At 40.7% G+C, this 25,028-nt stretch overlaps 2 protein-coding genes across 2 annotated transcripts in view; one reads left to right on the top strand and one right to left on the bottom strand.

Moving 5' to 3' along the window:
• The first annotated feature begins 224 nt into the window (after positions 1-224).
• On the top strand, positions 225-25,017 carry LOC136104087 (very-long-chain enoyl-CoA reductase-like). The gene is made up of 13 exons (XM_071810410.1): positions 225-370; positions 10,863-10,913; positions 11,414-11,465; positions 11,799-11,843; positions 13,204-13,307; positions 15,322-15,437; positions 15,556-15,661; positions 20,126-20,198; positions 20,291-20,334; positions 21,706-21,763; positions 22,501-22,589; positions 23,574-23,619; positions 23,713-25,017. Exons 1-13 carry the CDS (start codon positions 344-346, stop codon positions 23,838-23,840), a joined length of 939 nt encoding a protein of 312 aa, XP_071666511.1. The 5' UTR covers positions 225-343; the 3' UTR covers positions 23,841-25,017.
• ABCA4 (ATP binding cassette subfamily A member 4) overlaps positions 21,301-25,028 on the bottom strand; it is an 80,137-nt gene continuing 76,409 nt past the window's right edge. Inside the window, exon 51 of the mRNA XM_071810405.1 lies at positions 21,301-21,917. Coding sequence (XP_071666506.1) covers positions 21,819-21,917 — 99 coding nt within the window. The 3' untranslated portion in view covers positions 21,301-21,818. The remainder of the gene's footprint in view (positions 21,918-25,028) is intronic.

Here is a 25,028-nt window from a genome sequence, read left to right as displayed (position 1 = left end):
CCTTTCGAATGAAATGCCACTGAATCGTCACTCCAGGCGATCGCTGGATATTACTCTTCTCTCCCAATTTCGTGAACACCGGGACGTGCCGAACCTGGCTTGCGGAGGTCCCGGCGGCCCCCGCAGTGCTGCAGCCTGCTCGGGTACCACTGCGGGCAGCACATGGAACGGTTTCAGCAGCCGGGCAGCGGCCCGGGGCAGGGCGGGGGGCCGGGTACCGCCTCTTCGGGCCTGGCGCTGCCGCCGGGAGCCCCCCCGCGGGGGCCGAGCACCGCCTGATTGGCCGCAGCGCGGGGACCCGGGGAAGGAGCCGCGGCGGCGGGAGGCGGCGGCAGCCCGCAGGATGGGCGGCAGAGCCGGCTTCTTCGAGGTGGGTGCGGGCGGCATCGGGGGGTGGACGGGGCCAACAAGGGCCGGGCCCCTCAGCATCCTGCCGCCAGCGGACGGGGCTGCCCGGGATCCCGGCAGACTCCTCTCTCTTCCCACTCCATCTGCATTGAAGCACCAGGGAGCCGGACCCATCCGCTCCCGGGGCTGCCACGGCAAGTGACCGCCGCTGGAGCCGGGCGGAGGGAGGCTGAGGGACACGCCGCTCAACGGGGTTTCCTCGGAGCGAGGGGGCAGAAGCGGCCCCCGCCCGCCCCGTCTTTCCCTTCCCCGAGCACGTTTCCCTCGCCGTTCCTCTTTTCCGCGGCACCGGTGCTGCCCAGGCTTGGCCCCGAAGAGAGGGGCGTTCCCGGGCTCCAGGCGGGCTCTCGGCCGTCGGCGAAGCCGCCGGATCAATGGCTCTGGGCTTCCGCGGATCCTCCCGAGGGCAGTGCCGTGGTCAGCCTGCGGGCTGGGTCTGGCAGCGCATCCCAGCCGCAAGGGAAGACCGAGAGCGGGGAACGTTCTCGGCACCTTCTATCCCCAACTTCTTGGAAGACTCTGTCGCCCGCCGCTGTGCGCTCCGCCGAGAGCCGGCCCGGCCCAGTATAAACGTGCCTCGGGCTCCAGCGTCCCGGGGCGGCGCGGCTCGTCTCGGCGGCTCCGGGCCGCTGTGGGAGTTGGTGCCTTGGCCGAGCGGCCGGCTCCCGGCCCGGCGCCCAGCCCCGCTCCCGGCCCGGCTGCCCTCGGCGGCGCAGCGCGCACCGTCCGCTGGGGAGGAGCGAGGGTGAGCGGTGCCTCTGCCAACACCGTGAGTTCGAGTCTTGCGTGGGAAATCAGAAATAGCCGGACAGAGTTTAGTACAGTTAGCTCCTTGTGTGTACAGAAAGTGCAGAGTCACATGCACCTGGGGGGTGTGAAGGGAAATATATCTTACCAACTTACATGAACAGCCACACTGACTCTTTGGTAGAATTTGTTAGATAGGCTAATACAAAAATTCTTGAGAGTGGCTTGTATTACAAGGCTAGGACCAGGTTGGTACTAGCTAAATGGCAGCACTTCTGAATGCGTCTCTCTAGGATTACACTTCAGTTTCTCCAGCACAAGACTCACCTAATCCCCTCCTCGTGCAAAATACAAAACATTTTTTGTTATAACATTGACAGAATCTAAAACAATCTGAAAAGCAGCTGTTCCTCTAGTTACTTACCATGACCTGAAAGCTCAGATTTTGCTTTTCAAAGCTATAAAAGTGTTTTGGATATCACTAACAATTTAGCAAAATAAGCTGTCTCTGGCTACAGTGGGCGTGAGGTAGGGACCCGCACCAGTCCTTGTCTTCTGCAGTGTTGACTTCCCTGTTCTTTTTTAGGGAAAACAACCAAGCTTTTCACTGCCTCCTGCTTTTCTACCAGTGTCCAAAACTCTTGTGAGATGCCAGTGCAGGAGTAGACAGGTGTACTACCCTCCTGAATGTCTTCAGTCCTTGTCTTGTCTGCAGGTTTGTTCTTCTGCTTTAGCTGTACTGAACATCTGAATGGCACTTGTTACTAGAAGACCTCAAAAGCAGAGACATCATTACTTCATTTTGCAGACAAACACAAGAAAGTAGAATGACCTGGTCAATCTTGCTAGACAGAACAACAGCAGCAGATACAGGTCTTTGAGTCCTAAATCAAGATCCTGTGTCTAAGCAACACTGATCCAAACTCAGAATGCCTCATGTCAGCCTTGTATGTCTTAGTGCTTTTCTATGTACAGCAGATAACGGGTGGAAACAGATTTACCTTGATCACCCAGTGTGTGTCTGAGTTGACTGAGGCGGTAGGATGTGGACAAAGACAGCCTAGGTAACACGGAGCAGTGCTGTTGCATATTGCTTACTGCACTGTTCTCCCCACTGATTTGTTTTCTGTTATAAATTCAATTAATTTGAATTCTGAATTCCATTTCCCCACCCTGCATCCAAAACTGAGCTATCAAAAGAAAGAAGGTAAATGTACCACCTCTCTCAGTGCTTCCAGGGGCAGAGCTGGCCAGAAATGCCTATTGGTGTTATAGACATTGGCATTCCCTGTTTGAAGTACTGTACAGTTCTGTACTTTTACCTGTACATTTCTCACCCATTTACCTTTTATTGCTCTTCTGTGGTGCTTCTTTATAAGGATCACGAAGCACTTTACAATCAACAAACTGTAGCTGTCTGAATTTTTTAGAATGTGACTGTTTCAAATTTAGCAGAGGTTTATTGGTGGAATATTTCCTGCTGTTTTTTTGAGTTTGTGCATTTGATCATGCTTAGTACACAATCAGTTTCATAGGTTCCTGACTATGTAGGAAGGTCTTCTCCCTTACTCATGAATGAAATTACTTATTGGTGAACAGACCTACAAAAAGAGGGGCAAGAACATCAGAATGACTGAAAGGGTTGTTGAGCATTGGAACAGGCTGCCCAGGGAAGTGGTTGAGTCACCATCCCTGAAGATGTTTAAAAGATGTGTAGATGCTTAAGGACATGGTTTAGTGGTGGACTTGGCAGGACTAGGTTAACGGTTGGACTCTATGATCTGAAAGGTCTTTTCCAACAAAAATGATTCTATGATTCTATGACCATGAGTGCTAAGACACTGGCTGTTATTTCCCTTCCTTTTCTTTATGAGAGTCTTTCTTAGCACAGCTAGAGACAGAAACACTTAAAAAATCGGCAATATGGTATTTAAGTGACTATTAAGCCAGTGAAAAGCAAGTTTAGCTTTGGAAGTACCTTTAACTTCCTTTTTGAATTGGCTATATTCAAACTTAGTAGCAGGAATTATGAGCAACTACCTAATTAAGCCAAAGTGTGTTGGACCTAGTGGATGGATAGCAAAAAACCCCAGAGCGGCTGAGTGATTTCCTTCTACTTATGTCTGTATCAGAACTGATAGGCAAAGTCAGGTTGCTGTACTCCTAGACCTGTGTCTTGACAACTGCCTCTACATTTCTTATTCTGTGATAATGCTAGTTTAGGTCTTGTTTACCCCAGGCATCAGTATGTTTCTAATTTCATTCCAGGGTTTTTTGTTTGTATGTTTTTGTTCTATTTTGAATCACTAGTAGTTTGGGAGCTTAGTAAGAAAATACTACAGTCTAAAGAAATATGTGCATACCCAAAAGTACTATACCTGATAATTTGAGGAGATTCACCCCTGAAAGTTGAGAGACTTCTATCTATATCTATCTGTATCTATATAATTAATATTCTCTAGGAATGCTTCTTTCTCCAAATTGATTAGAGAACAACTCTTCTGACCTACTTTAGATGTGTTTCAGAACTTATGATACACTGTATCCTAAAAGTGCCTGCTTTTCTCCTTTTGGTACAAAGAATGTCTAGGTGACATGCTCAGCTGTCAACGTCTGCCATAGAGAGCTCTGAAGTCAGGCTAATGAATTCTACCCTTTCTACTTGACAGGTTTAGGTCTTCAAAAGGATTTCATCTAAAGAAAATAGTATGACTCTCTGACTTCCTAGAGGAAAGGTACTTGAACAAATACACTCATACTGTAGAAAATTAGTGTCACAAGAGCCACAGTTGTACATTTGCTTCCTTAACTGGTTTGGATGGGAAGTGCCTTTTGTGAGCAGAGATAAGCAAAAAATGTTTTGGAGTCTTCACTCCCTGAAGACAGATTGAACTGACATATGCAGTACAGTCTAAAAGCAATAATGTACTGCCCTCCCTTGCTGGCATTTCAAGTTTCTCCCCCTTCTGACTGTGATGAAAACCCTCTGAATGCAAGGGGGGGTGACTGCTGCCTAGATGGCATTGCTGGGATGTCACAGCTCCTGTTACAAAGGTTTCTCCCACTCAGAGCTATGCTGTCTAAAGCCTCATCAAGTAAGAGCAGTGAGAGCAAGTGCCAAAAGCAGAACTGCAGAGGATTTTAAGATTCTGTATCCTGCAAGTGTTGCCTGAGAAAGACAAGACCACATATAAGATATTTGAATAGTCATTCAAAGGGACACTACTGAAAACTGCCCTGCTATTTGAAGATATCCACTCTGTTTTCATAAGTAACATGTAAGATTATTATCACAGAAAGAGATAAAGTGTCAGGGAAAAACATTCTCCCTTTCTCTTCCCTCACCATTTCTCCACACACCAACACTTTCTACACTCAGTTGTGCTGCTTCACTTAAAAGACCCAAATTTGGCCTTTTTCTCTATGAATCCTGAGAGAGAAACTTGTAATTTTGCATAGGAAAATATGATAGTAAAACATTACTTGGCAGGAAGTACCTGGAGCTACTCAGAATCTGAAGGCTACGTTTGAAATCAAAAGTCTTATTTTAGAAAAGATAATGGACTTCTTTGAAGTATATAATAACAAATTAATACAAATCTAGTGAGTTCACTTGTATAAGGGTATAAGGGCTCCAAACTTCCCAGGGCTTCCAGTCTTCCTGCCTGGCTAAAAGACAGCAGACCCATCCTTGATACATCTAGGTTAAAAAACAAAGAAGAAAACAAAAATCTCTTTCTTTTGTGTCTCTTCAATTCTATGTCAAAAGCATACACTGGATGTACATTTTGACATCCATACACCAAATAATCCATGACGAGTAGTAGCAGAACTACAGATACTAAAGTTCAACATTGCTGATGCAAAGAAATGATTGTGATTTCACAAAGAATTTGTGAACTTCTTCTACCTGAATATTGTCATTGTAGAAAATAATCACCATGAACTGAAGCCCTGGGGCAATGAATGTTCTCTTGCACACTGAAAAAGCTACACAGCGGTGTTGAAAAACCTGGATGTCTGCTTAGTGTTGAGTCAAAGCTGGCTTAGGTTCTCAGATGGAGGCACTCCAGTCTGCTTCATAGTGACAGTGATACTCAGTGAATGATGTGACTCTTTAGCACTCCTGGGAAATTGGCAATGAGCAGCTCTGTGTTAGCCAGTGTAAGCAAATACTCACCGAGTCAGTATTAAATGGTGCAGGGTCCTTTCCCATCTTGTGTATGCTCCTGGATAATGTCATGCTAGTACTAACTGGAAAGCTTTCACAGGCTTTCAAGAGCCAGAGTTCACGGTGAAAGCACAGATCTCTGACAGACGATCAGTTTTGTGAAAAATAAACCAGCATCCCACTCCAGGGGAATACACCTTCCTTTTCCTTCCTGATCATTCTTACACAGTCGCATCCCCTGCCAATTATATAAATGTATTTGTCTTTCTGAAGGATGACTATTTGTAGCTCTACACCTGTTACCATCCTACCATTCTCAGGTCCAGGTCCACAAAGCCACTTGGGCTTTGCCCTGCCTTCAGGTTAGGCACCCAGCTCCAAGAGTGGATATAACAAATTGGTTACGGTATCTAAGTTTACTTCACTGTGTGCTACCCCAAAAGGCAGCCACTGTAGGGAGATGCTGAACAGAATGACAGTGGGAGGGAGTAGTGCTTGAAGCAACCCAGTGAGACATGAATTTAGGATTCCTCTTTGGTAGGAGACTGCCCTTTTCACTGGAATACACTCCTGTCCTCTCCTGCCTGTACTTTTTGGACTCTCTTGAATCCTTTATTCCTTGCTTGGTGGCCCAAGCCACCCAAGCCACCTATGGGAGGAGTGGGCAATGCCAGAAGACAGTCTAAAGTAATTTTCCCACTTCTGGCAGTGTGTCTAACCATTACACAGAAAGCATGAAGAACTAGATCATGTCCTTTGCTGACAGGTTGGTTTCATTCAGAAATAATCTAAATGCCGTGCACTGTGCTGACTTTGGGCTAAAGATGCTTACTGGATCAAGGTCTTCAAGGATTTAGTTGCAAGCATGCCTGACTAACAAATCTGAAACAAGTGGAAGAAACAAAAATGTACTGAGTTTCATCACAGTTCAGACATTGGTTCTCATTGGCTTGCATAGCCACAGCACTCAGGAAGCCAAGGAGTAAGTACCTAGTGTGTCTTGTGAATCTTTTAGTGTTAGACATATACGTTCTACAATAGTGACATTTAATTGTATAAAACCTTTTGAGTACAAGTGTCACCATATGTCCTCTCCTTATACACAGTGAAATAATGTAATAAAATTCTAGTCTCATGAAATATGAGCCAATTGCTTCAGAGAGGTGAGGCTTTACTTAGTTGGACTACTTATAGGATAAGGCACAGCACTCCACAGGTAAGAGGACAAAATTTCCCTTTGTGATTAAACATTTGCCTTATTTCTGCTTTGGGAATTCTTCATGCAGCCTGTGGCTAAGCAATGGAACTCCCGGCTTCAGGATACTGTGCATGCAAAAAGCTTACACAGGTTTAAATGGCAAGTGGATAAACTAATTGAGGAAAAATCTGGGAAAAGCTATTAAATACAAAGGCAGCACTTATGGTGCAAGAAAATCACAGTCTCTGTGTCTGTCTCCTCCCTTCCCCCCTGTTACTACATTCTTGCCCTGGTTTATTACCTTTTTCTGAGGCATCTCCTGTTGCCTGTATCAGAAAGGTACCATTCCCGTTCTAGATGGATCCTTAGTCTCATCATCGGCAACAGCTTGTACCTTCCTATGCAAGGGAAATTTCAGACTGAAAGTCATTTGTAGCAGCAGCAGCACAAACATCATTTTCAGTGTAAGTACACTTACAGCAATTCCCCTTTGGCTTAACTCTATTGATTTCAGGGAAGTTATGGTATGAGATCACACTGAGGCATGCTTCCTTCAGGAACCACACAGTATACCAGAAAAGTCGAGGGAGGTAGAGAAAATTACTAATTCCATAGGAAAAATAAAATGTTTAGGAAGATTTCATTAGGACTGTGGCAATCACTGAAATTCTTTTAGTGTTAAATTCAAGGAACCTGACTTCCATTAGCATTCTGATAATTCAGGGAGAATTAATCCATTCTGCATTAGTCTTTCTTGGGCTGGTTGGTTCCTACACTGTGAAATAAGCGATTTTTTTTTAACTGAGTAATTCCTAAAGGAATCAATAAATATATGCTTATGTCACTACTCATGAAATCTCACTCAGCTACACTTTACTGAAGCTGCTGAGTACAAATGGCTGCAATTAAAACTTCCAAGATGCACAGACATGGTGTGTCAGCATTTCCGTAATAGTTATCCCAAAATTTTTGAAGATCTGTTGATTCTTAAGCATCTGATATAGCTTTAAACTCGGGGGATTAGGTCTACTATATTTTTGTAATCTGTTGAAGGGACACTGCATAGTTTTTTAAACACTGTTTGATAAACTGTTCTTTCCCTGTCTATAAAATTTTCTGCCTTTTATTTTCTGAATACAAGTTTAAGAGTTGAATGTACTTTTTTCTGCTTAAATTGTATATTGGTTATTCTTTGCCTCAACATGTTCTAAACAATAAGAATCAAGAAATTTTCTGTTTCTAGAGACACTGTCAATCTTTAATCTCTATGCACTAGAACAAATTTATCTTGAAGTTATATATCTAGTGGAGTGCCTCAGGGGTCAGTACTGGGGCCAATATTATTCAATATATTCATTAATGATTTAGACGAGGGAATTGAGTGTACTATCAGCAAGTTTGCTGATGACACTAAGCTGGGAGGAGTGGCTGACACACCAGAAGGCTGTGCTGCCATCCAGCGGGACCTGGACAGGCTGGAGAGTTGGGCGGGGGATAACCTCATGGAATTTAACAAGGGAAAGTGTAGAGTCCTGCATCTGGGCAGGAACAATCCCAAGTTCCAGTATAGGTTGGGGAATGACCTATTAGAGAGCAGTGTAGGGGAAAGGGACCTGGGGGTCCTGGTGGACAACAGGATGACCATGAGCCAGCACTGTGCCCTTGTGGCCAGGAAGGCCAATGGCATCCTTGGGTGTATTACAAGGGGGGTGGTCAGTAGATTGAGAGAGGTCCTCCTTCCCCTCTACTCCGCCCTGGTGAGACCCCATCTGGAATATTGTGTCCAGTTCTGGGCCCCTCAGTTCAAGAAGGACAGGGAACTGCTGGAGAGGGTCCAGCGTAGGGCAACAAAGATGATTAAGGGAGTGGAGCACCTCCCTTATGAAGAAAGGCTGAGGGAGCTGGGGCTCTTTAGTTTGGAGAAGAGGAGACTGAGGGGTGACCTTATTAATGTTTATAAATATATAAAGGGTGAGTGCCACGAGGATGGAGTCAGGCTCTTCTCAGTGGCAAGCAATGATAGGACAAGGGGCAATGGGATCAAGTTGGAACACAAGAGGTCCCATTTAAATTTGAGAAAGAACTTCTTCTCAGTGAGGGTAACAGAGCACTGGAACAGGCTGCCCAGGGAGGTTGTGGAGTCTCCTTCCCTGGAGACATTCAAAGCCCGCCTGGACACATTCCTGTGTGACCTCTCCTAGGCGTTCCTGCTCCAGCAGGGGGATTGGACTGGATGATCTTTTGAGGTCCCTTCCAATCCCAAACATACTGTGATACTGTGATACTGTGATATTTGTAGTCACTTATAAAAGAGTTTTAACATAGCTATCTTGAACAAATCTGCCTATTGATTAAGTTATACTCAAAATAGTTTTAGAGAAGCTGCAATTTAAAATGTCTTTAAAAATGTCTTTAAAAATTCCCCAAATAAGTGGATTGTAAGTCATACTGCAGGCCAACTGCCAGTGTTCTGTTGTGCTAAATACTTTGAAAACGCAGAGGAATGGAAGTTCTCTGCACCAAACAATTTATGTTTGAAAGGAATTATAAGCATCAGTAAGTGTTCCAAGAACAGATTGCTGGGTATCTAAAAACTGCTGCCAACCAATATATTAACTGACTTGGTGCTGCGCCTGAAGACTGGAAACACTGTGTTCAGCCCGACGTGGGTTCGTGTGATTGGCCATTATGTTCAGGAAAGATAACATTTCTTGTCTTGGATCAGGCTTCTCTGTCCCTTTTGCAGGGAACATGTAAACACTGGGGGATGTTGTGATGGAGCTAAGAGGTGTGATAATTAGAGGAAACAGGCACCTTTTTTCAATAGGTTGTTGCACAACTTTCTATGGGCTGGGGTTGAATCTAAGGCTGTGTTTCTATATCCATGTTTCTGAAAAGGGAAAGAATCGTATTTGCTTAGGTCTTGAAAAGTAAGTGGTAGTAAGTGCAATATTTGAAGTTCAGGAAGAGGTGTCCAAAAATCTGATGGAGATGTCCCACAAACCAAGACATTAAAACTTGTAATTCATGTTATTTAAAATATAAAAAACGAAGGTAAAACACACAGTATCCCCATAACATATCACACATTTGTTATGTGTCACAAAGGAGGAAAAGTGGACACTTCTGGAGGAGCTGAAGTGCTCCATTGCCCCACCAATAGAGAAAGAACAATTTGGGACAAGTAAAAGAAGGAAATAAGATACTTTAACCAAGTGATCTCTTCAAAGCAACCCTATTAGAAAGAGACTGGACTATGACCTCTATTTTTAGTAAGGAATCATATTTAAAGTCTAATGTTAATCTATCCTCTTGGCCAGTTAATGTCAAACATAATGCTAGTTGTTTATTAAAACAAACAAACAAAAAAAAAACAAAAGAAAAAAACTCAACAAATTGTTTTGGTACTAAGTAATAATAGTCCCAGTCATTTAGTGTGACACATACGCTTTGAACTTTCACGCTCAGCTATACAACAAAGTTCCAATACAAAGTGGTTGTTGAGAACAAACGAAATTAAAACACATCACTGTATTTTAGGTTTTGCTAGCCTGCTGCAGCCAGGCTTTGAAATGTCTGGGACCTTTCTGCTTGGCTGTTGATTAAAATAATAATCTTTTGCCAAAGTGCCATTTGATCATGGAAATAAACTGCTCTTTCCTTTTCAGAGCTGTAGATAAACTACTGCCTGGAATATAAAACATTAATATGCAGTTACTAATAAAGCTGATCTGAGAGGCAAGAGTGACACTGAATATTCCTATAACAACCTCTTAATGATTTGTGAAGTCCAGATCTTTAGCTGCATTTTTTCATTATGTCTGCCAACATTTTCCACTCTCTTTACAATTGAAATATTCTGAAAAAAATGCACATTAATCTTCAAACTGTATGAACTTGGAATATTTGCTTACATGCATATATATGCATGTATTTTTTTTTTTCCCTCAGACTGTCTTTCTAGTTTCACAAATCAAAACACTGTCTTACTTAGTCGTTCCTGTGAAACTTCTCTATCCCTTGTTTCTTCTGCTCTAGCATAAGAAAATACCCCAGGTCAATGTGTTTGATCAATAAGTTAGTTAGTTCTCCATCTGAATCTATTCAGGAAGCCATTTTATTTGGCAATAATGTTATTCTTCTGCAAGTTAAGTGCTTTGAGAACCTGGCTATGATAGAAGTTGTCTCTTGAGCGCATCAGAAGTGGTGGTAACATAGACCACAGATCAGAGAAAAATGGTGTCTCACTCTGAATAATGATTGCGAATTTGGGAATCAACTAAGAGCTTAGAGATTATTTAGCCAAAAATTAGTAATTATCATTTTGTATCCTATCAGGTGGAAATCCTTGACTGGAAGACAAAGAAACCACTATGCTTCCTAGATAAGGTAAAACAAAAAATCTGTTAAAAATGCAAGGTGACTATTTAAAAATTACTAACTTTCCTAAAGTAAGCTTAGTGTTTATGGAGGGTATTTCATCTCCTGGTAGCCTTTCTTTGGCCACTGAAGAGGCAACAATTATGCACACTCTCTACTGACTACAAAGTACTTCAACCCTTTTCCAGAAGGAGTTTTAGGCAAAGCACAGCTTCAGCTGCTTCATTAAGATGTCACCAGTGGTGACTTATTCACCCATAAGCCATCAAATTGTCACTGCTGCTGATGTAACTTTTGATCACTGCTGCAGAAGTTGCCTCTGAAACAGATGCCACAAATCGTCCTGCCTTTTTTTCCTGTAAGAAATACTTTGAATTATCCATACCAATCCTAGTCATTTATAAGAAAGTTATACTGTTTTTGAGTCACATTTCTACTTTAATAGCCTTATGCCTAGTAGTTGTCTTTCAAAAATGCATCTTACATATACAATATTTTTTGTTGCCTAGGTGGAACCAAATGCTACAATTAGGGAGATCAGATTGATGTTCCATAAATCATGTGAGTATAACTTTTGCAGCAGTTCATGTCACATCAGAATATGCAGTATATAAAAAGGAGAAAATTACATAATTCGAAGCATGTGCCATATATACACATACTGCTAAGTAACCTGCGCATGAATGTGATCACAGTGAGATTTCAGTACTTTTTTATACTATCCTGATACAACTTTGTATTTTTTCTGCTGCATAATATCTCACAGATATTAACGTTGAATAAATATTCCTAAAAATCTTTAACTAAATCTTACTTTGTTGTGTTGCATTCATTATAGTAGTAGATGATCTGAAACAAATGTTGTCTATCACTCAATTCTGTATGGTCTTACAGATCCTCGGTGGTATCCAGCAAGACAGTCGATAAAACTTGATCCAAGTAAGTGCTTGTGAGGACTAGAGTTACAAAGCTCTCAGCAGAGGCCTTGCATAAAAGGTGTACTTTGCATGGACATTAACTCTCAAGAATGAGTTTCCAGCTATGTTAATGTGCTGGTTTGACTATGAAGGCTGAAGAGAATCCAGAACAAAAGTAATTCTTTCAAAGTAGAACAGAGTTCCATCCATGTGCCTGGTGCTTGATAATTAACTCAGGAGTCTACACATTGTTCCAATGCACTTTCTAAGTGCTGAGCACTTTTGCTTTGAAGACAGGCAGCACAGAATCTAATACTAATTTTCCTCAGCTGCAGTGAAATGATCCCCACAGTGGTGCTCAGCTGGGAGTACTGAAAAGGGCTATGAGTTAGGACTATCAATTCATGTAATCCCCTGCTCTCAGGCAGGAATTACCGTTCTTTTTAGTAAGCTAAGGCAAAATACATTGCCGTGGATGTAGGATTCGCTGACAAAGCTGATGCCAGCTGGCTGACTTCATTAATGCAGTTGTAGGTATTGCTACTAGAAGTCTCTTAGTACATGGCCTGGGTGCATAAAAGAAAGTCTAATTGTCAAACTGTGTTAATTCATCTTAGCATTCAGTATAAAATGTAGCACATTCTTCTTTTGCTTCCATTCGGCGTAATTTTATTCAAACAGTCCCTTAAAAGTATGCTGGTGAAGAGTAGTTCACTGTGTAGAATCTGCCCTTGGAAAACAGGCGTCTTAGTATCTCATTTCCTTCACCAAAGATCTACCTTCTCAGATTCCTCCTTGGACTTACGTTGTGAGACTTGCCGTGAGAAAATGCTGGTCTTCTGGAGATTTCCCCCAATCTAGGCATTGAAAGTTTGAGTACTGGCTCAAGTCCTATGGAATCACCTCCTAGCTGGTGGGTTGGGAAAAAAAGGAGGCAATGAAAAGTTCTGCAGGAGACTGTTCCAATCTCAGCCTATCCTGGCTTCTGTTTGTCTGATGATGACCAATAGGAAGAGGGGAAGATAGAGGAGAGAAATGGAGGTGCAGCTGACTAGGAGGTCAGTGAACTCTGTTAAATGGCAGTGACCCACCAGCAAATTCTACTGTCACAGTGAGGAAGTAAGTCTACTAGACTAGGCAGGCACATAGGACTGAGAATTCTCTTAACTGTCTTGATATGCATAAAGGATCTAGGCTTATATGTGGTTACAGGTATAAATGAGAATTAAGTATTAAACATTCTTAGTTTGTTTATTGAGATTCCAATAAACTCATGTCATGTCAAAGAATCTCACAAAGTGGTTAAAGCACAGTATGAAGCTAGTATGTTATCAAAGTTGACTTGAATTTCACTGAGATGTGATTACTTCTTTCCTTCTCAGAAGGAAAGTCCCTGAGGGATGAGGAAATCCTGCAGCACCTCCCTGTCGGCACAACTGCTACCTTATACTTTAAAGATTTAGGGCCACAGATAGGATGGACTACGGTGAGCTATGCTTAAAGTCTGAGCCATTTTAATGGCTATTGTACATAATTAATCCTTACACCATTTCTTGTTTCTCTCAAATATTTCTGCATGATGCCTGCTCTGATAGTGGATGCAGGCAATGAATCCTCATTGCTTCAGTTCATTTAATCAGGGAAAGCGGTAACAGAATATTTTGGATGCCTAGTTCTCTGGGCAGTGGAAAACTTGCTGCAGGTTAGGTTGGCTCTACTGAACTAAGGTGCACGTTCTCAAATGGATTTAGATGTCTACTGTCATTAGGAGCCAGGTGTCTAGATGCCTTTGAGGATCTGGTTTGCAGGGCCTATGTAACTCTCCTGACAAAGATCAGGGTTATACTGCAGTTTGTCCTGCAAAGAGGCACGCGAGCAACTTCACATGTCAGTAACTGAAGTGACTTCAGCAGGAAAATGCATGAAAGATCAGTTATCTGCCTGCATGTGGCTGTGCCCCAGGATGCTAGTGGCAGGCTAATGACAACTGACAATTTCTGCAGTGCTAGGATCCATCCACAAAGACCTCACATATTTACTGTCTTAGCTCAAACACAAGTTCTGTTGCAACTGACTTGGCTGGCAACACAGCACTGCTGTTTATGCAGTGAGGTGACCAATGAGCCTTTCAGTTTGTCAGAAGATCCATGACGCACATATTACACTAGTTCTAATGAAACAGCACAGCACAAAGGGAAAAGTACCCCACAATTTAAAGGCACATTTACCCTTTCTTAGTTACAAGACATTGATAAAATCTTGTGTTAATGACAAAGAGCAAAGACAACATTCACAGGAGATAACATAAAAATGCCAAATGTTCTGGGTGACTGAATTTTCCCATTATTACATTGGATGCAATGCTGATAAATCAGGCAGCTATTACACAATCCAAAAACCAGTAACACAGGCAAAAGCTTCTAATGGCAATGTAGACTCCAAGACACACATGCATCAATATATATGGAAACATCACATTGCAGAGTAACACCAGCCTTCTGCCATTCCATAAACTTTCCTTTACATTCTGCTCTCCCTGCCCTTCAAGCTACTTCGTTCAAATCTAAGCCAAGAAATACTTCAGTTTTATAGTCTGATCTTTACCAGAAAAAATACCAATTCTTACAAAAGCTGATAACTTTTCTGAGTGTCAAAATAATGGTAAACACACTAGAAAACAGTGGCTGGTTTTTCTTTTTCTTTCTTTTTTTTTTTTTTAATTATTATTATTTTCTTTTCAGAAGTACAATCAATTTCCCTTCTTTCTCTATAAATGAGCTATGGGCCTATCTTTCTCACTTAAAGATGTGTGGAAAACTTGACTTTTAACATTTGGTCCAATGTTAATTTCTATTTAAAGCCATATTCCTAAGCAATGCACACCTATCTGAAATGAAATTAAGTTAAATAATAGTGCTTTTAGTACTTCCCCCTCTCCTCCCCCTTTGCGTTCAAAGTAAAGCTTATTTGAACATAGAATGAATTGATTGTTTCCCAGGACATCTACTGTGCTAACTGTTCATACATGTGGGGTCACCTGTGAACGCTTACAAGCTGTGTTTCCAATTAAAAATAATTCATTTATTAGAAACAAAGCTCATTTTTTTTTAAGGTAGAATCTTCACCAAATTTCATTTGAACCCAAAATAAAGCAATATTTTTTTTAGGGCAAGAGAAGGGTGAGAGCTGCATAAATGTAACATGCATGCATATTTAACATGATCTCTGGGCGGTCATTATCATCTTTTCATACCCATACTCCATCAGTTGCACTGGCAATGGCTGTTTGTATGCAACTGAGGCAAATGCATTGCAAAACATTTATGTGCATGTCTACCACTTTCATAGCCCAAGCCCAAACCTGTGGTGCCCTCCCTGCCTCTCTAAATGCCATTCTGGGTCAGTGGAGGTGTTTATCGCACTGCATTAGTTATCACAAAGAAACCAAAGCAAAACCATCATCTAATTCAGCTGTCTAATTATTTTCTCTCTTTTTGCAGGTATTTTTGATAGAATATACAGGTCCATTGTTCATCTATTTTCTGTTTTATTTCCGCATGCCTTTTGTCTATGGACTGGATGAGAGGTTTACATCAAGCCCGCATCCAGTAGTTAAGTAAGTCTGTTTGCAGGCTTGAGCAGTATTTCTTGTTAGCATTGTAGTCTTATTCCAAATGTCTTGCCACACCTGTTTTTTTAAGCACTCTTAAATGCTTTTGTCTTGCTGTTTCTAGCTTGGCATGTATCTGCCATTCTTTCCACTACATCAAAAGGTTGATTGAAACAGTATTTGTTCATCGGTTCTCCCATGGGACTATGCCACTGAGGAATATTGTGAAGGTAAATTGTGTCAGAATCTATCCATAGACCCTCTCACAGATCCAAACCAGCCACCTATACTCTGCCTCTGCAGCACAGATTTTTTTGGTGTGGCTTTTGTAGTGATGCACAGCAAATCTCACCCATAAAGCTGTAGCTCTTCCCAAAGCTTTATTAATGCTGCTATTTTATAACCCATGTGTTGCCATACTGTTATTCATGTTATAGTAGTCTCACTGCTCTTTTAGAATTTTAAACCTTCAGCACACCCTTTTCACTCAGCTAGCTCCTTGGGTGTGAAGGTTTTACTAACAATGTTCAATTTTAAGATAGCACAGGCAGGCACAATGTTAGGAGAGTTGCTTTTTAAAAAATAAATTCTACTTTTTATAACAGTCATTTTACATCTTCTTTGCCCCTAACACACTTTTTGATGTTAAGCAACTGTTAATTTACCTTTAATCCAGAGCAAAGCAGCTTGGTTGTTCTGCATCCTCCTCCACAGGAGCACTCCCGCATGTGAGCAGTGCCACTGTGTGCAGCACAGCTGCTGAGATGCAACCCCATTTCCTACAAGACTGTGAAGTAGTACAGTGGACTGTATGGTTATGTGTGGGCTGTAGTTATCATACAAATGTTTGCAACAGAGTACACACTGGTATTCAAAAATACGCTTTATACTCAGGAAGACAGGAGATTATAATCTACAACTGGGAAAGCCTAGAGGATAGTATAGTATACTATCTGCATTTGGGTATTTGCATTATGGCAGTGACACTCCCAGCAGCTGAAGCTCTATCTTGTGGCCCACTCCTTGCAGCTATGCAGTGGCTCTGGTAGTCCTGGCAATAGCTTCATGCTTTCAAAATGGAAGGAGGGTCTGTAGTTGAGCAGTGGCCTTGAGGAAGAATCCTCCCTAGCAATTTAATGTACTTTCTGCAGCGGAATAGTGCAGGCTTGTTTAAAGGCTAGCATATCTTTTAAAGACTTGTTCTTGCCAAAACAGTAGCTAGTGCATGCTAAACAGCAGATAAATGAGCAACTTTACCTTGAAAAATAATCTGTACAGTGTGAGAAACCTTCATTTTCTCACTGCCATCTCTGACAACTACTCATTCCTTTCAGACCATATAAAGTGTTGTTGCTAAAACTGACACTTGTACCAGTCAATTGGATCACTTCTACTTTCCATCTTCTCAGTTTGGTGGTACTTGCTTTCATCTGTAAAGTTGCTCACAGTTGTTCTTCTGTCTGCTTAGCAGTGCTTGGGTTTGATCTTGCTTTTATAAATTTATTGACTTTGGTGGTGTTACTCTAAAATTGTGCCAGTGGGAAAAATATCACATCCTCTTCCTTTTCTTTCTCTCACATACAGATGGTAGACAAAGCTTCTTACTTCAAGTGTTTGATCCCATATGAAGCAGATATAGATACCTTATTTCTCAAGTGCAACGGAAAGCTATCTTTGATAAAAGGCACTTCAGTTTCAACAAGCAGAGATCTGAGACAGGAATTGATGAGAGTAGTGATTTTCATCCTTCGTTTACCAAATCGAAATAGGATTAAATGATGCTGTAACATGCAGCAGAGGTTGACCAAAAGCAGTTCATGTTATATACTATTAATAACATACTATAATTCTTTCTAAGATAAGCGATTTTTCTAGGCAATGGAAAGGTAGAATACCTGATTCATGTGCACTTAGGATAGGGATTAATACAAAAATTGTGTAGTGATAGAGGAACTAACTAAAGGAAAGACAACAGTGGTTGTGCCAGCAAAGAATCTGTCAGACCTTTAATAACAGGGAGGCACCAGTGGAATTCCTCAAATATTCGTCTTCTGATTAGTCTTACTGAACAGTTTCATGGGTAAAAAGAGGGGATATTGTCACTTCCTATTAAAACATCTGGAGGAAAGAAAACACTGGACCTAAAGAAATACCATTTAAATTGGAAGACAACATAAAAGGAGAAACAGAAGGGTACATGCTGGTCAGGAATAAACATAGGCAGGGCATTAAGAAACAGTTTTGATCATCATGGGAATCATCAGTTGGGGTAGTGAAGCCAAAAATCCTAACCACAGCTTTGTAACTTAGGAACAATTTGTTTATGGGATCCCTGCAATGTCTGACCTTGATCCACAAAATCTTTTTATAAGAGATTGTTGTAAAGCTTAGTTATTCACCTGGAATATGAAAGATTTACAGAAACAATTTATTTCAAATGATTTTATGAAGTCTGCAGGTACTCTGCTGTTCCTATCTGAACCTCAGTGGAGGCTTTTACATGAGCAATAAGGCTTCTAGTGGCAGCTGTACACCTGCAATGTTACTGCTAAGGACCTTAGCAGTGGCAGAGTCTCCTCATCTTAAAGATTCTTATAACCAAGGAATACTCTTGCAGTAAATCATGTTTTTTGGATGAATAGTACTTGTTCAGTTTAATTACAGCATGTATTTTTGGGAGCTGAGCCATGATAATTTATTTATTTAATTTTACTTTACTGAAATCCATTGTCATATGATTCATCCTGTGCCAAGATCCGAAATTAGGGAAAGGTTTTTCATAAGATAACATTCCAAGATTACAACAAGCTGTTTCCACCTAGGTTTGTACAGCAGTTAGTAAATTGTATATGATGGTGTGGGAAGCTAGTGTTAGGGAGGAAGCAGTAGTTTGTGGATCGGGCACTAACTAGATTGTTCTTCACTGGAGTAATTTTTCTGGCTCTGCTGCCTTTCCTGGGGAAAAGGGAAGGTGTCACAGGGAAGTTACTTTATCACCCTGCTCTTTAGTCCCACCTGAATTGTAATTATTTGTTATTAACTTGCCCTTTCTTATCAGTTATCTATTAATATGTAATCTCAGAGCAATCATACTATGTCCGTGTATTACAACATACCTTAAAGGGTGTCCACTTTCTTTGAGGTCTCTGGGCATTTCTGTGGTTCAACTAACTCTGAAAAGAAAGTGGAAATGCAACAGAATGTTTGATACAAGTGTTTGCAGCAGATGTGGGGGGCCTACCCCTCACCAGCATTTCCAGAAAAACGCACTGTCAGACACTGCAGTCAGCTAGTGTGGGTTGCAGATGCTGAGGCAATCACTTTTTGGAGTATTATTGCTAGAGATGCAGTTCTGGTACATATAGGGGAAAAGACTGCAAAATTCAAAGCAAAAAAGAAAAAAAGTTCAACCAGTTAGGACAGAAAGAATTCAGCCTTGGATAAGAATTTTGGCTGTGTGAGCAGCAAAGGAAAGCTGTGAAGGAGAAAGCAGAAAGACCTATAAATGTCTGAGGTACATGAACCTACTGGAAGGACAATAAAAAAGCATCACCAGAAAGACCAAGAGGATCAGTGTTTTAACTGAGGGTGAAAATAGAAGCGAAAGAAAGATAAGGGAAAGGAAAAGAACAGAAGTGGTGAAAGGAAGATAAAGAGCTCAGTTTTGGTCTTGCTGAAGTCCAGGTGATAAAAAACATGTCCTAAAACATTAAAAACTGAGGCACAGATTTGATAAAGAAATCTCATCTGATGAGAGGCTAATGTATGAGTTGTCAACAAGGGTTAGAGTTTGTCTGCAAGAGTACAGAACCGAGACATGACAGCATCAAGGAAGATGAGGAATGGACCAAGAAAGGGCCTCTCTCCTACCTATAGATAGATAAGGAGGGAGAAGATATCCTGTCACCAAGATACTGAAGCAGCAATGAGTGTCAGAAAAAAAAAATCCAAGAGTCAGGGACAAGAAAACCAAACAAGAGGTAGAGATTGTCATTGTAAGTAGTTTTTTTCATGGATGAAGCCTGTGAACAAGCTTTGAGATTGGTCAGGAATGAGTCAGTACAGCCATTAGTGACAGTTGTGTTACCAGAGTTCAGAGAATGGAAGCTGGATCACAGAAAGCCAAGGACAGCAGCAGAAGGGAAAACCTAAAGATACCACGGTGAAAGGGCAAAGGAAAGCATCAGGCATGATGATTCTAGGTAGGAGAAGTTAAACCATGGGAATGAAATAAAACTGATGGGCTGAGGTAGAAGAGGAAAAGCAAGAGCTTGGGCAATAAAACTAATAAGCAGGGAAAAGAGCACCGTGCTTAAATCTGGTTTTACAAAGTGTCAGGGGTTAGCAAAACAGGTCTCTCTTTAAAATACAGTCTGTATGCTACTTCAGCTTTGGCCAAATAGCTTGCCAGACGAGATATATTTATTTTCAATAGTATGATCCTACTTTCTAGAACTGTTTATAAACTTCACAGCTCCAAGATATTTGAAAGGAAACCTTACTCTATGAACACTCGTTCCTTCCTGTTATTTCCTGTTCCCTGCTCCCACCTTACCACATTTAGTACTGTCATTTTTTTGTTCTGTTATCAGCAACTTGAAGGATCAGCCCAATTGATTGTTATCAGCAGTCCTTACAGTGAATACTGGCCTAGCAGATTGTACTAAAACAAAGAAAAATTCCTTGTTTTTCAGAACTGCTTGTATTACTGGGGATTTGCAGCTTGGCTTGCTTATTACATCAATCATCCTCTTTACACTCCTCCTTGTAAGTAGCAAAAAAACAACCCTCAATATGATTTAAGTACTTATGTGTTTGTATATTAGTACTAACCACATATAATTTTTTTTTTTTTATAGCTTATGGGAAAAAACAGATAAATTTTGCTGTGATCATGTTTCTGGTAGGTTTGTTGCTCTTTTTATAAACCACTAAAACATATTGCTGTATTTCTTGTATTGTGTAAGTGGAGGATTGAGTAGGATAAGCAGACACCTAGAAGCTGAACCCTTGGAACATACTACTAAAGCTGACCACTTGCATTCAGAACAGATAAATCTGTTGGTTGCTGAAGTGATCTTGTACACAATGGGAGATTTTGATTCAGTATCTATTCCAAGACTGGGATATTTTTCTGCTAGGATGATCTCTTAAAATCTTTTAAAGAACTCTGTTGTTGTGACACTGTGTTTAAAAGTCAGTGAGTTTGTTTAGTGAACTGGTTATTGAGTGTGCAGAATTACAACAGATCATAAAACTGAGAACTGGCCAAGTAAGAAAGTGCATTGCTGATAATTTCCAGAGATAGAGGTTCATTTTGCTGGGCTTCAGAAATTTTTGACAGCTTTCCTTAAGAAGAAAAATTCTTTAGTCACTGTCTGTTCATTCTCACAGTTCCTATGAACATTTCATATATGCAGAAGTGACATTAATATAGCCAACAAAAATGTACCCATTTTACCTATGTATGCATAACTTGTTTAGAACAGCTGTTCACTTGCTTTGATAAACTAGTTGTCAGTAACTACACAATCCCAAAGCAGCTCCCCAGTTATCAAAATTTTGTCAGTTTATGATCTATTCCCATTTTATAGAGAGACTACGTAACCAAAAGCACAGAGCTGGGAGTAAAACTCAGGAGCTCTGAGCACCAGTCATTTGCTTTAATATTTACACTTTGCAGACAATGGAGACTGTCCATAATCATATAAATGGGTCATTTCAATACACTTTCTGTGTGATTGATTTGGGAAGCATTATTTAAACCAGTGGAGGAAGCTAGGTCAATCATATTTCATGATTCAAATCAATTATACTCTAGAGAAAAAAAAAAACCCACTAACTAACTTAGAGTCCAAGCCATACCTCCCTGGGGATTTTAATAACTTTGGAAAAACCAAAACTATCTGAATTTTTTTTTTTTTTTTTATGTTTTTATAGACACAAGAACAACCAAAAGATAAAGCAAGTATCTCCTGGGTTTACTTTTATCCCCTTTGGCTTATTGCGTTTGAATCTCATCGGGATTATATAAGTAGTTAATCTTTTGGACACTGAGTCCACATTTACTGGCAAATATAAATATATGACAGAGTATAATATAGATTCATGTTTGAACAAAGGTATTCCATCCTCCTGTCATAGAGCAATCTTGGGTAAGGATATTTATTATGTTTATAATAGATTATTTTTTTAAGTACCCCAGGAAATAATAAAAGGAAGAGGAGTAAATTGAAGGGAAGCACATTTTTAACTGTGATGATTTTTCTTGCAGCTGTGTGAAGCTGGAAATTTTTCCATTCATGTTGCACTCAGTGACCTCCGGAGAAATGGTAAAAATTGCATTATCATTTTTCACTTTCGCACGGCTATTCAGTACTTCCACACTTACTCTGCCTCATGAAAGACATGATCCTGGAGGGCGTTGATACCTGCCAGCTGACTGCTGTGGGCACGCAGGTTGCTCAGCAATGTGAAGATTTTATTCTAGGAGAGATCAGATCAGACAGCGCAAGGAACTCAGTACCAGACTGTGAAACAGCACTTCTTATCTTACTGTAATTTTTATTGGTTAGGGCCACATTGTGTTGTGGAGAGGAGTTATATTAGTTACACAGGTAGTGCAAAAGGAGACAGTGCTAGTACCAGTCATGCTTTGGTGAGCAAGGGAAAGTTGTTTCACTGGCTTCTACAGGGGGTACAAGATCTCTCTGCAGACCAGGGTTCCTTGGGCATGAGCCAAACATCTTACAGCTGTAAACTCCATCTGCTAAAATCCCATGCTGTGACAATCTGAGAAACCCTTTAACTTCTAAATCTAAAACTTGAGGTACCTCTTACAGGAGTGACTGTAATCAAACGCATACGTAGCTGAGTTTCTAATGCCCAGAACATTTCCTCACAGTTGTCCTATTCCTTCTTGTGGGTCCACAGGACATCCTGTTTTCCCACATCTTGCTTGCCCCTCTGACAGTGATGAGACACAGGAGTAGGCAGAGCTGGGTTGTCTTTACAGGAAGCAATATATTTAGGAGTGTGAATGTTTTGTGATTTGTTTTCTAATCTATAGGATCCAAAACCCGTAAGATCCCATATCCAACAAAGAATCCTTTCACATGGCTGTTTTTCTTTGTATCTTGCCCTAACTATACATATGAGGTATGTATTTTCAAACACAATGTTCAGATTTTAGTTTTGCTGAATATATTCTTATTTCTTTTGGCATGTTAAACATGGAAGAAACCTCTTAAACAGTTCAACTCAATACATTTCCCTTCCTCCCCTAAACCTCATGAAATCAGGTTGCAGACAGGAACTTGTCTGTTCTTCATGTCCTCCCTTGAGGTACGACTTATAGGGCTAACCTTAACCAGACAGCCCAGATTCTGGGCCTGTGCTTCAGGGTGGCTGCTGGACAAGACAGATACACTTCAAGCAGTGCAAATTTTGCAAACAGGAACAGGGAGATTGCCACTGAATGTATGTTGCAATGAAAGGTTGGGGGCATATAAGAGAGCCCAGGAATATCACAGTATGCGGGAGGATAGTGGGCAGCCAAACAGAAGATATTGTGGTAGAGAAAATGGGGAAATAGACCCAAGTCGTCTTCTCCATTTTCTTAAGTTATACAGTTGCTTGTGGTGACTACTTTAGAAGCTTGAATCAGTTTATCTCTTCATATTCCTTAATCAGGAGCCAAATTCCTGACTCTGTTCAAAAGCAGTTAAAATCAGTGCAACTCGGTGTAAAATTCACTCTTGCACAGAACAACTGCATCAGTCTTCAACTTCAGTGGAGATTAGCAGATGTTGATGAGAACAGAATTTGGCCTCAGACTATAGAAAGTTACCTTTCCTAGCACTGATGCAGGTGTGACAAATGCGAATTAGGCAGAGAAACTGACAGGACACTACATTGTACTGCTTATAATTTCGTCATTATTATAGCTATGGAAGCAAACATGATGGTTTTGTTTGTGATAATAAGGCAATTTTTGGCTAAAAGTTGTTAACACTAGAAATTGATTTGGCTGACCTTGGCTTTTTTATTTACCTATATTAGGATAAGGTTGGTTTTGATCAATAGAAACATAAATGCAAATGCTGCCACCAGAAATATTTTAAATTTCCTTGACTAAAACAGGTGGGGACCTGGATCAGTTTCACTATCATGACTCAGTGTGTTCCAGGTGAGTAATGTTTTGCTACTTCACCCTGAAGTGATGTCAGCAATAAGAGTGTTTTTAATCTGATAATGAAACATATCTTTTTCTCCCTTCCAGTGGGGCTGTTCACCTTGCTTTGCTTCATTCAGATGACAATCTGGGCAAAGGATAAACACTGCACCTACCTACGAGAATTCAAGGATTATCCAAGTCTTCGAATGCCAATTATTCCCTTTTTGTTGTAATAAAAAAGGTTTAATTTCAATATTGCAAAGAACTTCAAGAAGAAAAAGCTCATAAATCTCCTGTCAAATAAGTGAAATAATGTAAGGGATTTTGGTGCATGTTGAATCTCCACTGGTGAGGGAAATTGTATGCACTTGAAAGCTACACTTCCTTACATTCAAGAATTCTTGACTCAGAAGCACATTCAAAAAATAAGGCTTCATTGCACAGCTGGTAGTCAAAAGCCCCTCCAGTTCACTGTAACCTGACTGACTTAGATTTTCCTGTACTAGTCTGTTTAGATTGATGGATCACAGATACTGAGAAGTCTGTGCTGAAAAGCAGCTCCAAATTTAGTGGTGGCATTCTGCAAGACATAAGTACATTGGAACGAGGACATACCAGCTAACTACTAGACAGCTCAGCTCAGCCAGCACGGCCAGCTGGCCTGAAGACAGTTCCATGATCTGCCTCCCTTGACTTGAAGCAGAGAGCACGCTGCCTGGAGCGAGGTGCTTTGTAACTAATAACATTACCAAAGAATATGAATGGTTCCTGGAATAAAGAAATAGGCAATATCTCAAATACCTGACTTGGGTCTATACCCTAATTTGCTAGAAGAATCTGGAGTAAGAAGTATTTGTAGTGTTTATGGACATGTTGGGATTTTTTGTTTGTTTTAGTCTTCTTCATCAGTAAATTGCACACTAGCAAATAAGGGTCAGAAGATCTGATCTATGCTCTATCTGTGATATTTGGCTTGTTTTCATAGAACAAGTCCTTATGATGCTAAAGGACCTTTTTATCTAGCATTTTCTGTCAGCATTCTCTGAATATTTTTTAATACATTTTGTAAAATACATGAAGTGACTGCTAGTCTTCAGAATGCCAGTTCCCTTCCTATTTTCAGAGCCAGGGAGAAAAATCAGCTACACTTTGGACTTCCTGTGTTTTCTTTTTCACAAGATGTTCAAGTGGGACTTAGTTGGGTTTTCTGGAAATTGAGTAAAAAAAAAGACTATTGCAATCTAAATGACATTTTAAGCTATTTTAGAATATGAAGAGAATGCGTAGATACTGTTTTGTTTCATGATTAATTTATTTTCTATAATGAATGTATAGAAAGATTTTTGCAACTATTTGTAAGGGTGAAATATGCAATAAATACTAGACTATATTTTGAAATCAGTTGAAATAATTATGGCAAA

The sequence above is a fragment of the Patagioenas fasciata genome, chromosome 6 (assembly GCF_037038585.1).
Source record: "Patagioenas fasciata isolate bPatFas1 chromosome 6, bPatFas1.hap1, whole genome shotgun sequence".
In the NCBI taxonomy this organism is placed as follows: Eukaryota; Metazoa; Chordata; class Aves; order Columbiformes; family Columbidae; genus Patagioenas; species Patagioenas fasciata.
This window is presented reverse-complemented; position numbering and strand designations above follow the sequence as displayed.

What these genes read in the sequence shown, in the direction of transcription:
- LOC136104087 (XM_071810410.1), top strand. Translation starts at nt 344, where the DNA reads ATGGGCGGCAGAGCCGGCTTCTTCGAG. An exon ending in GCAGAGCCGGCTTCTTCGAG is followed by an intron (nt 371 to 10,862) that starts GTGGGTGCGGGC and finishes GTATCCTATCAG; the next exon opens with GTGGAAATCCTTGACTGGAA. An exon ending in ATTGATGTTCCATAAATCAT is followed by an intron (nt 11,466 to 11,798) that starts GTGAGTATAACT and finishes ATGGTCTTACAG; the next exon opens with ATCCTCGGTGGTATCCAGCA.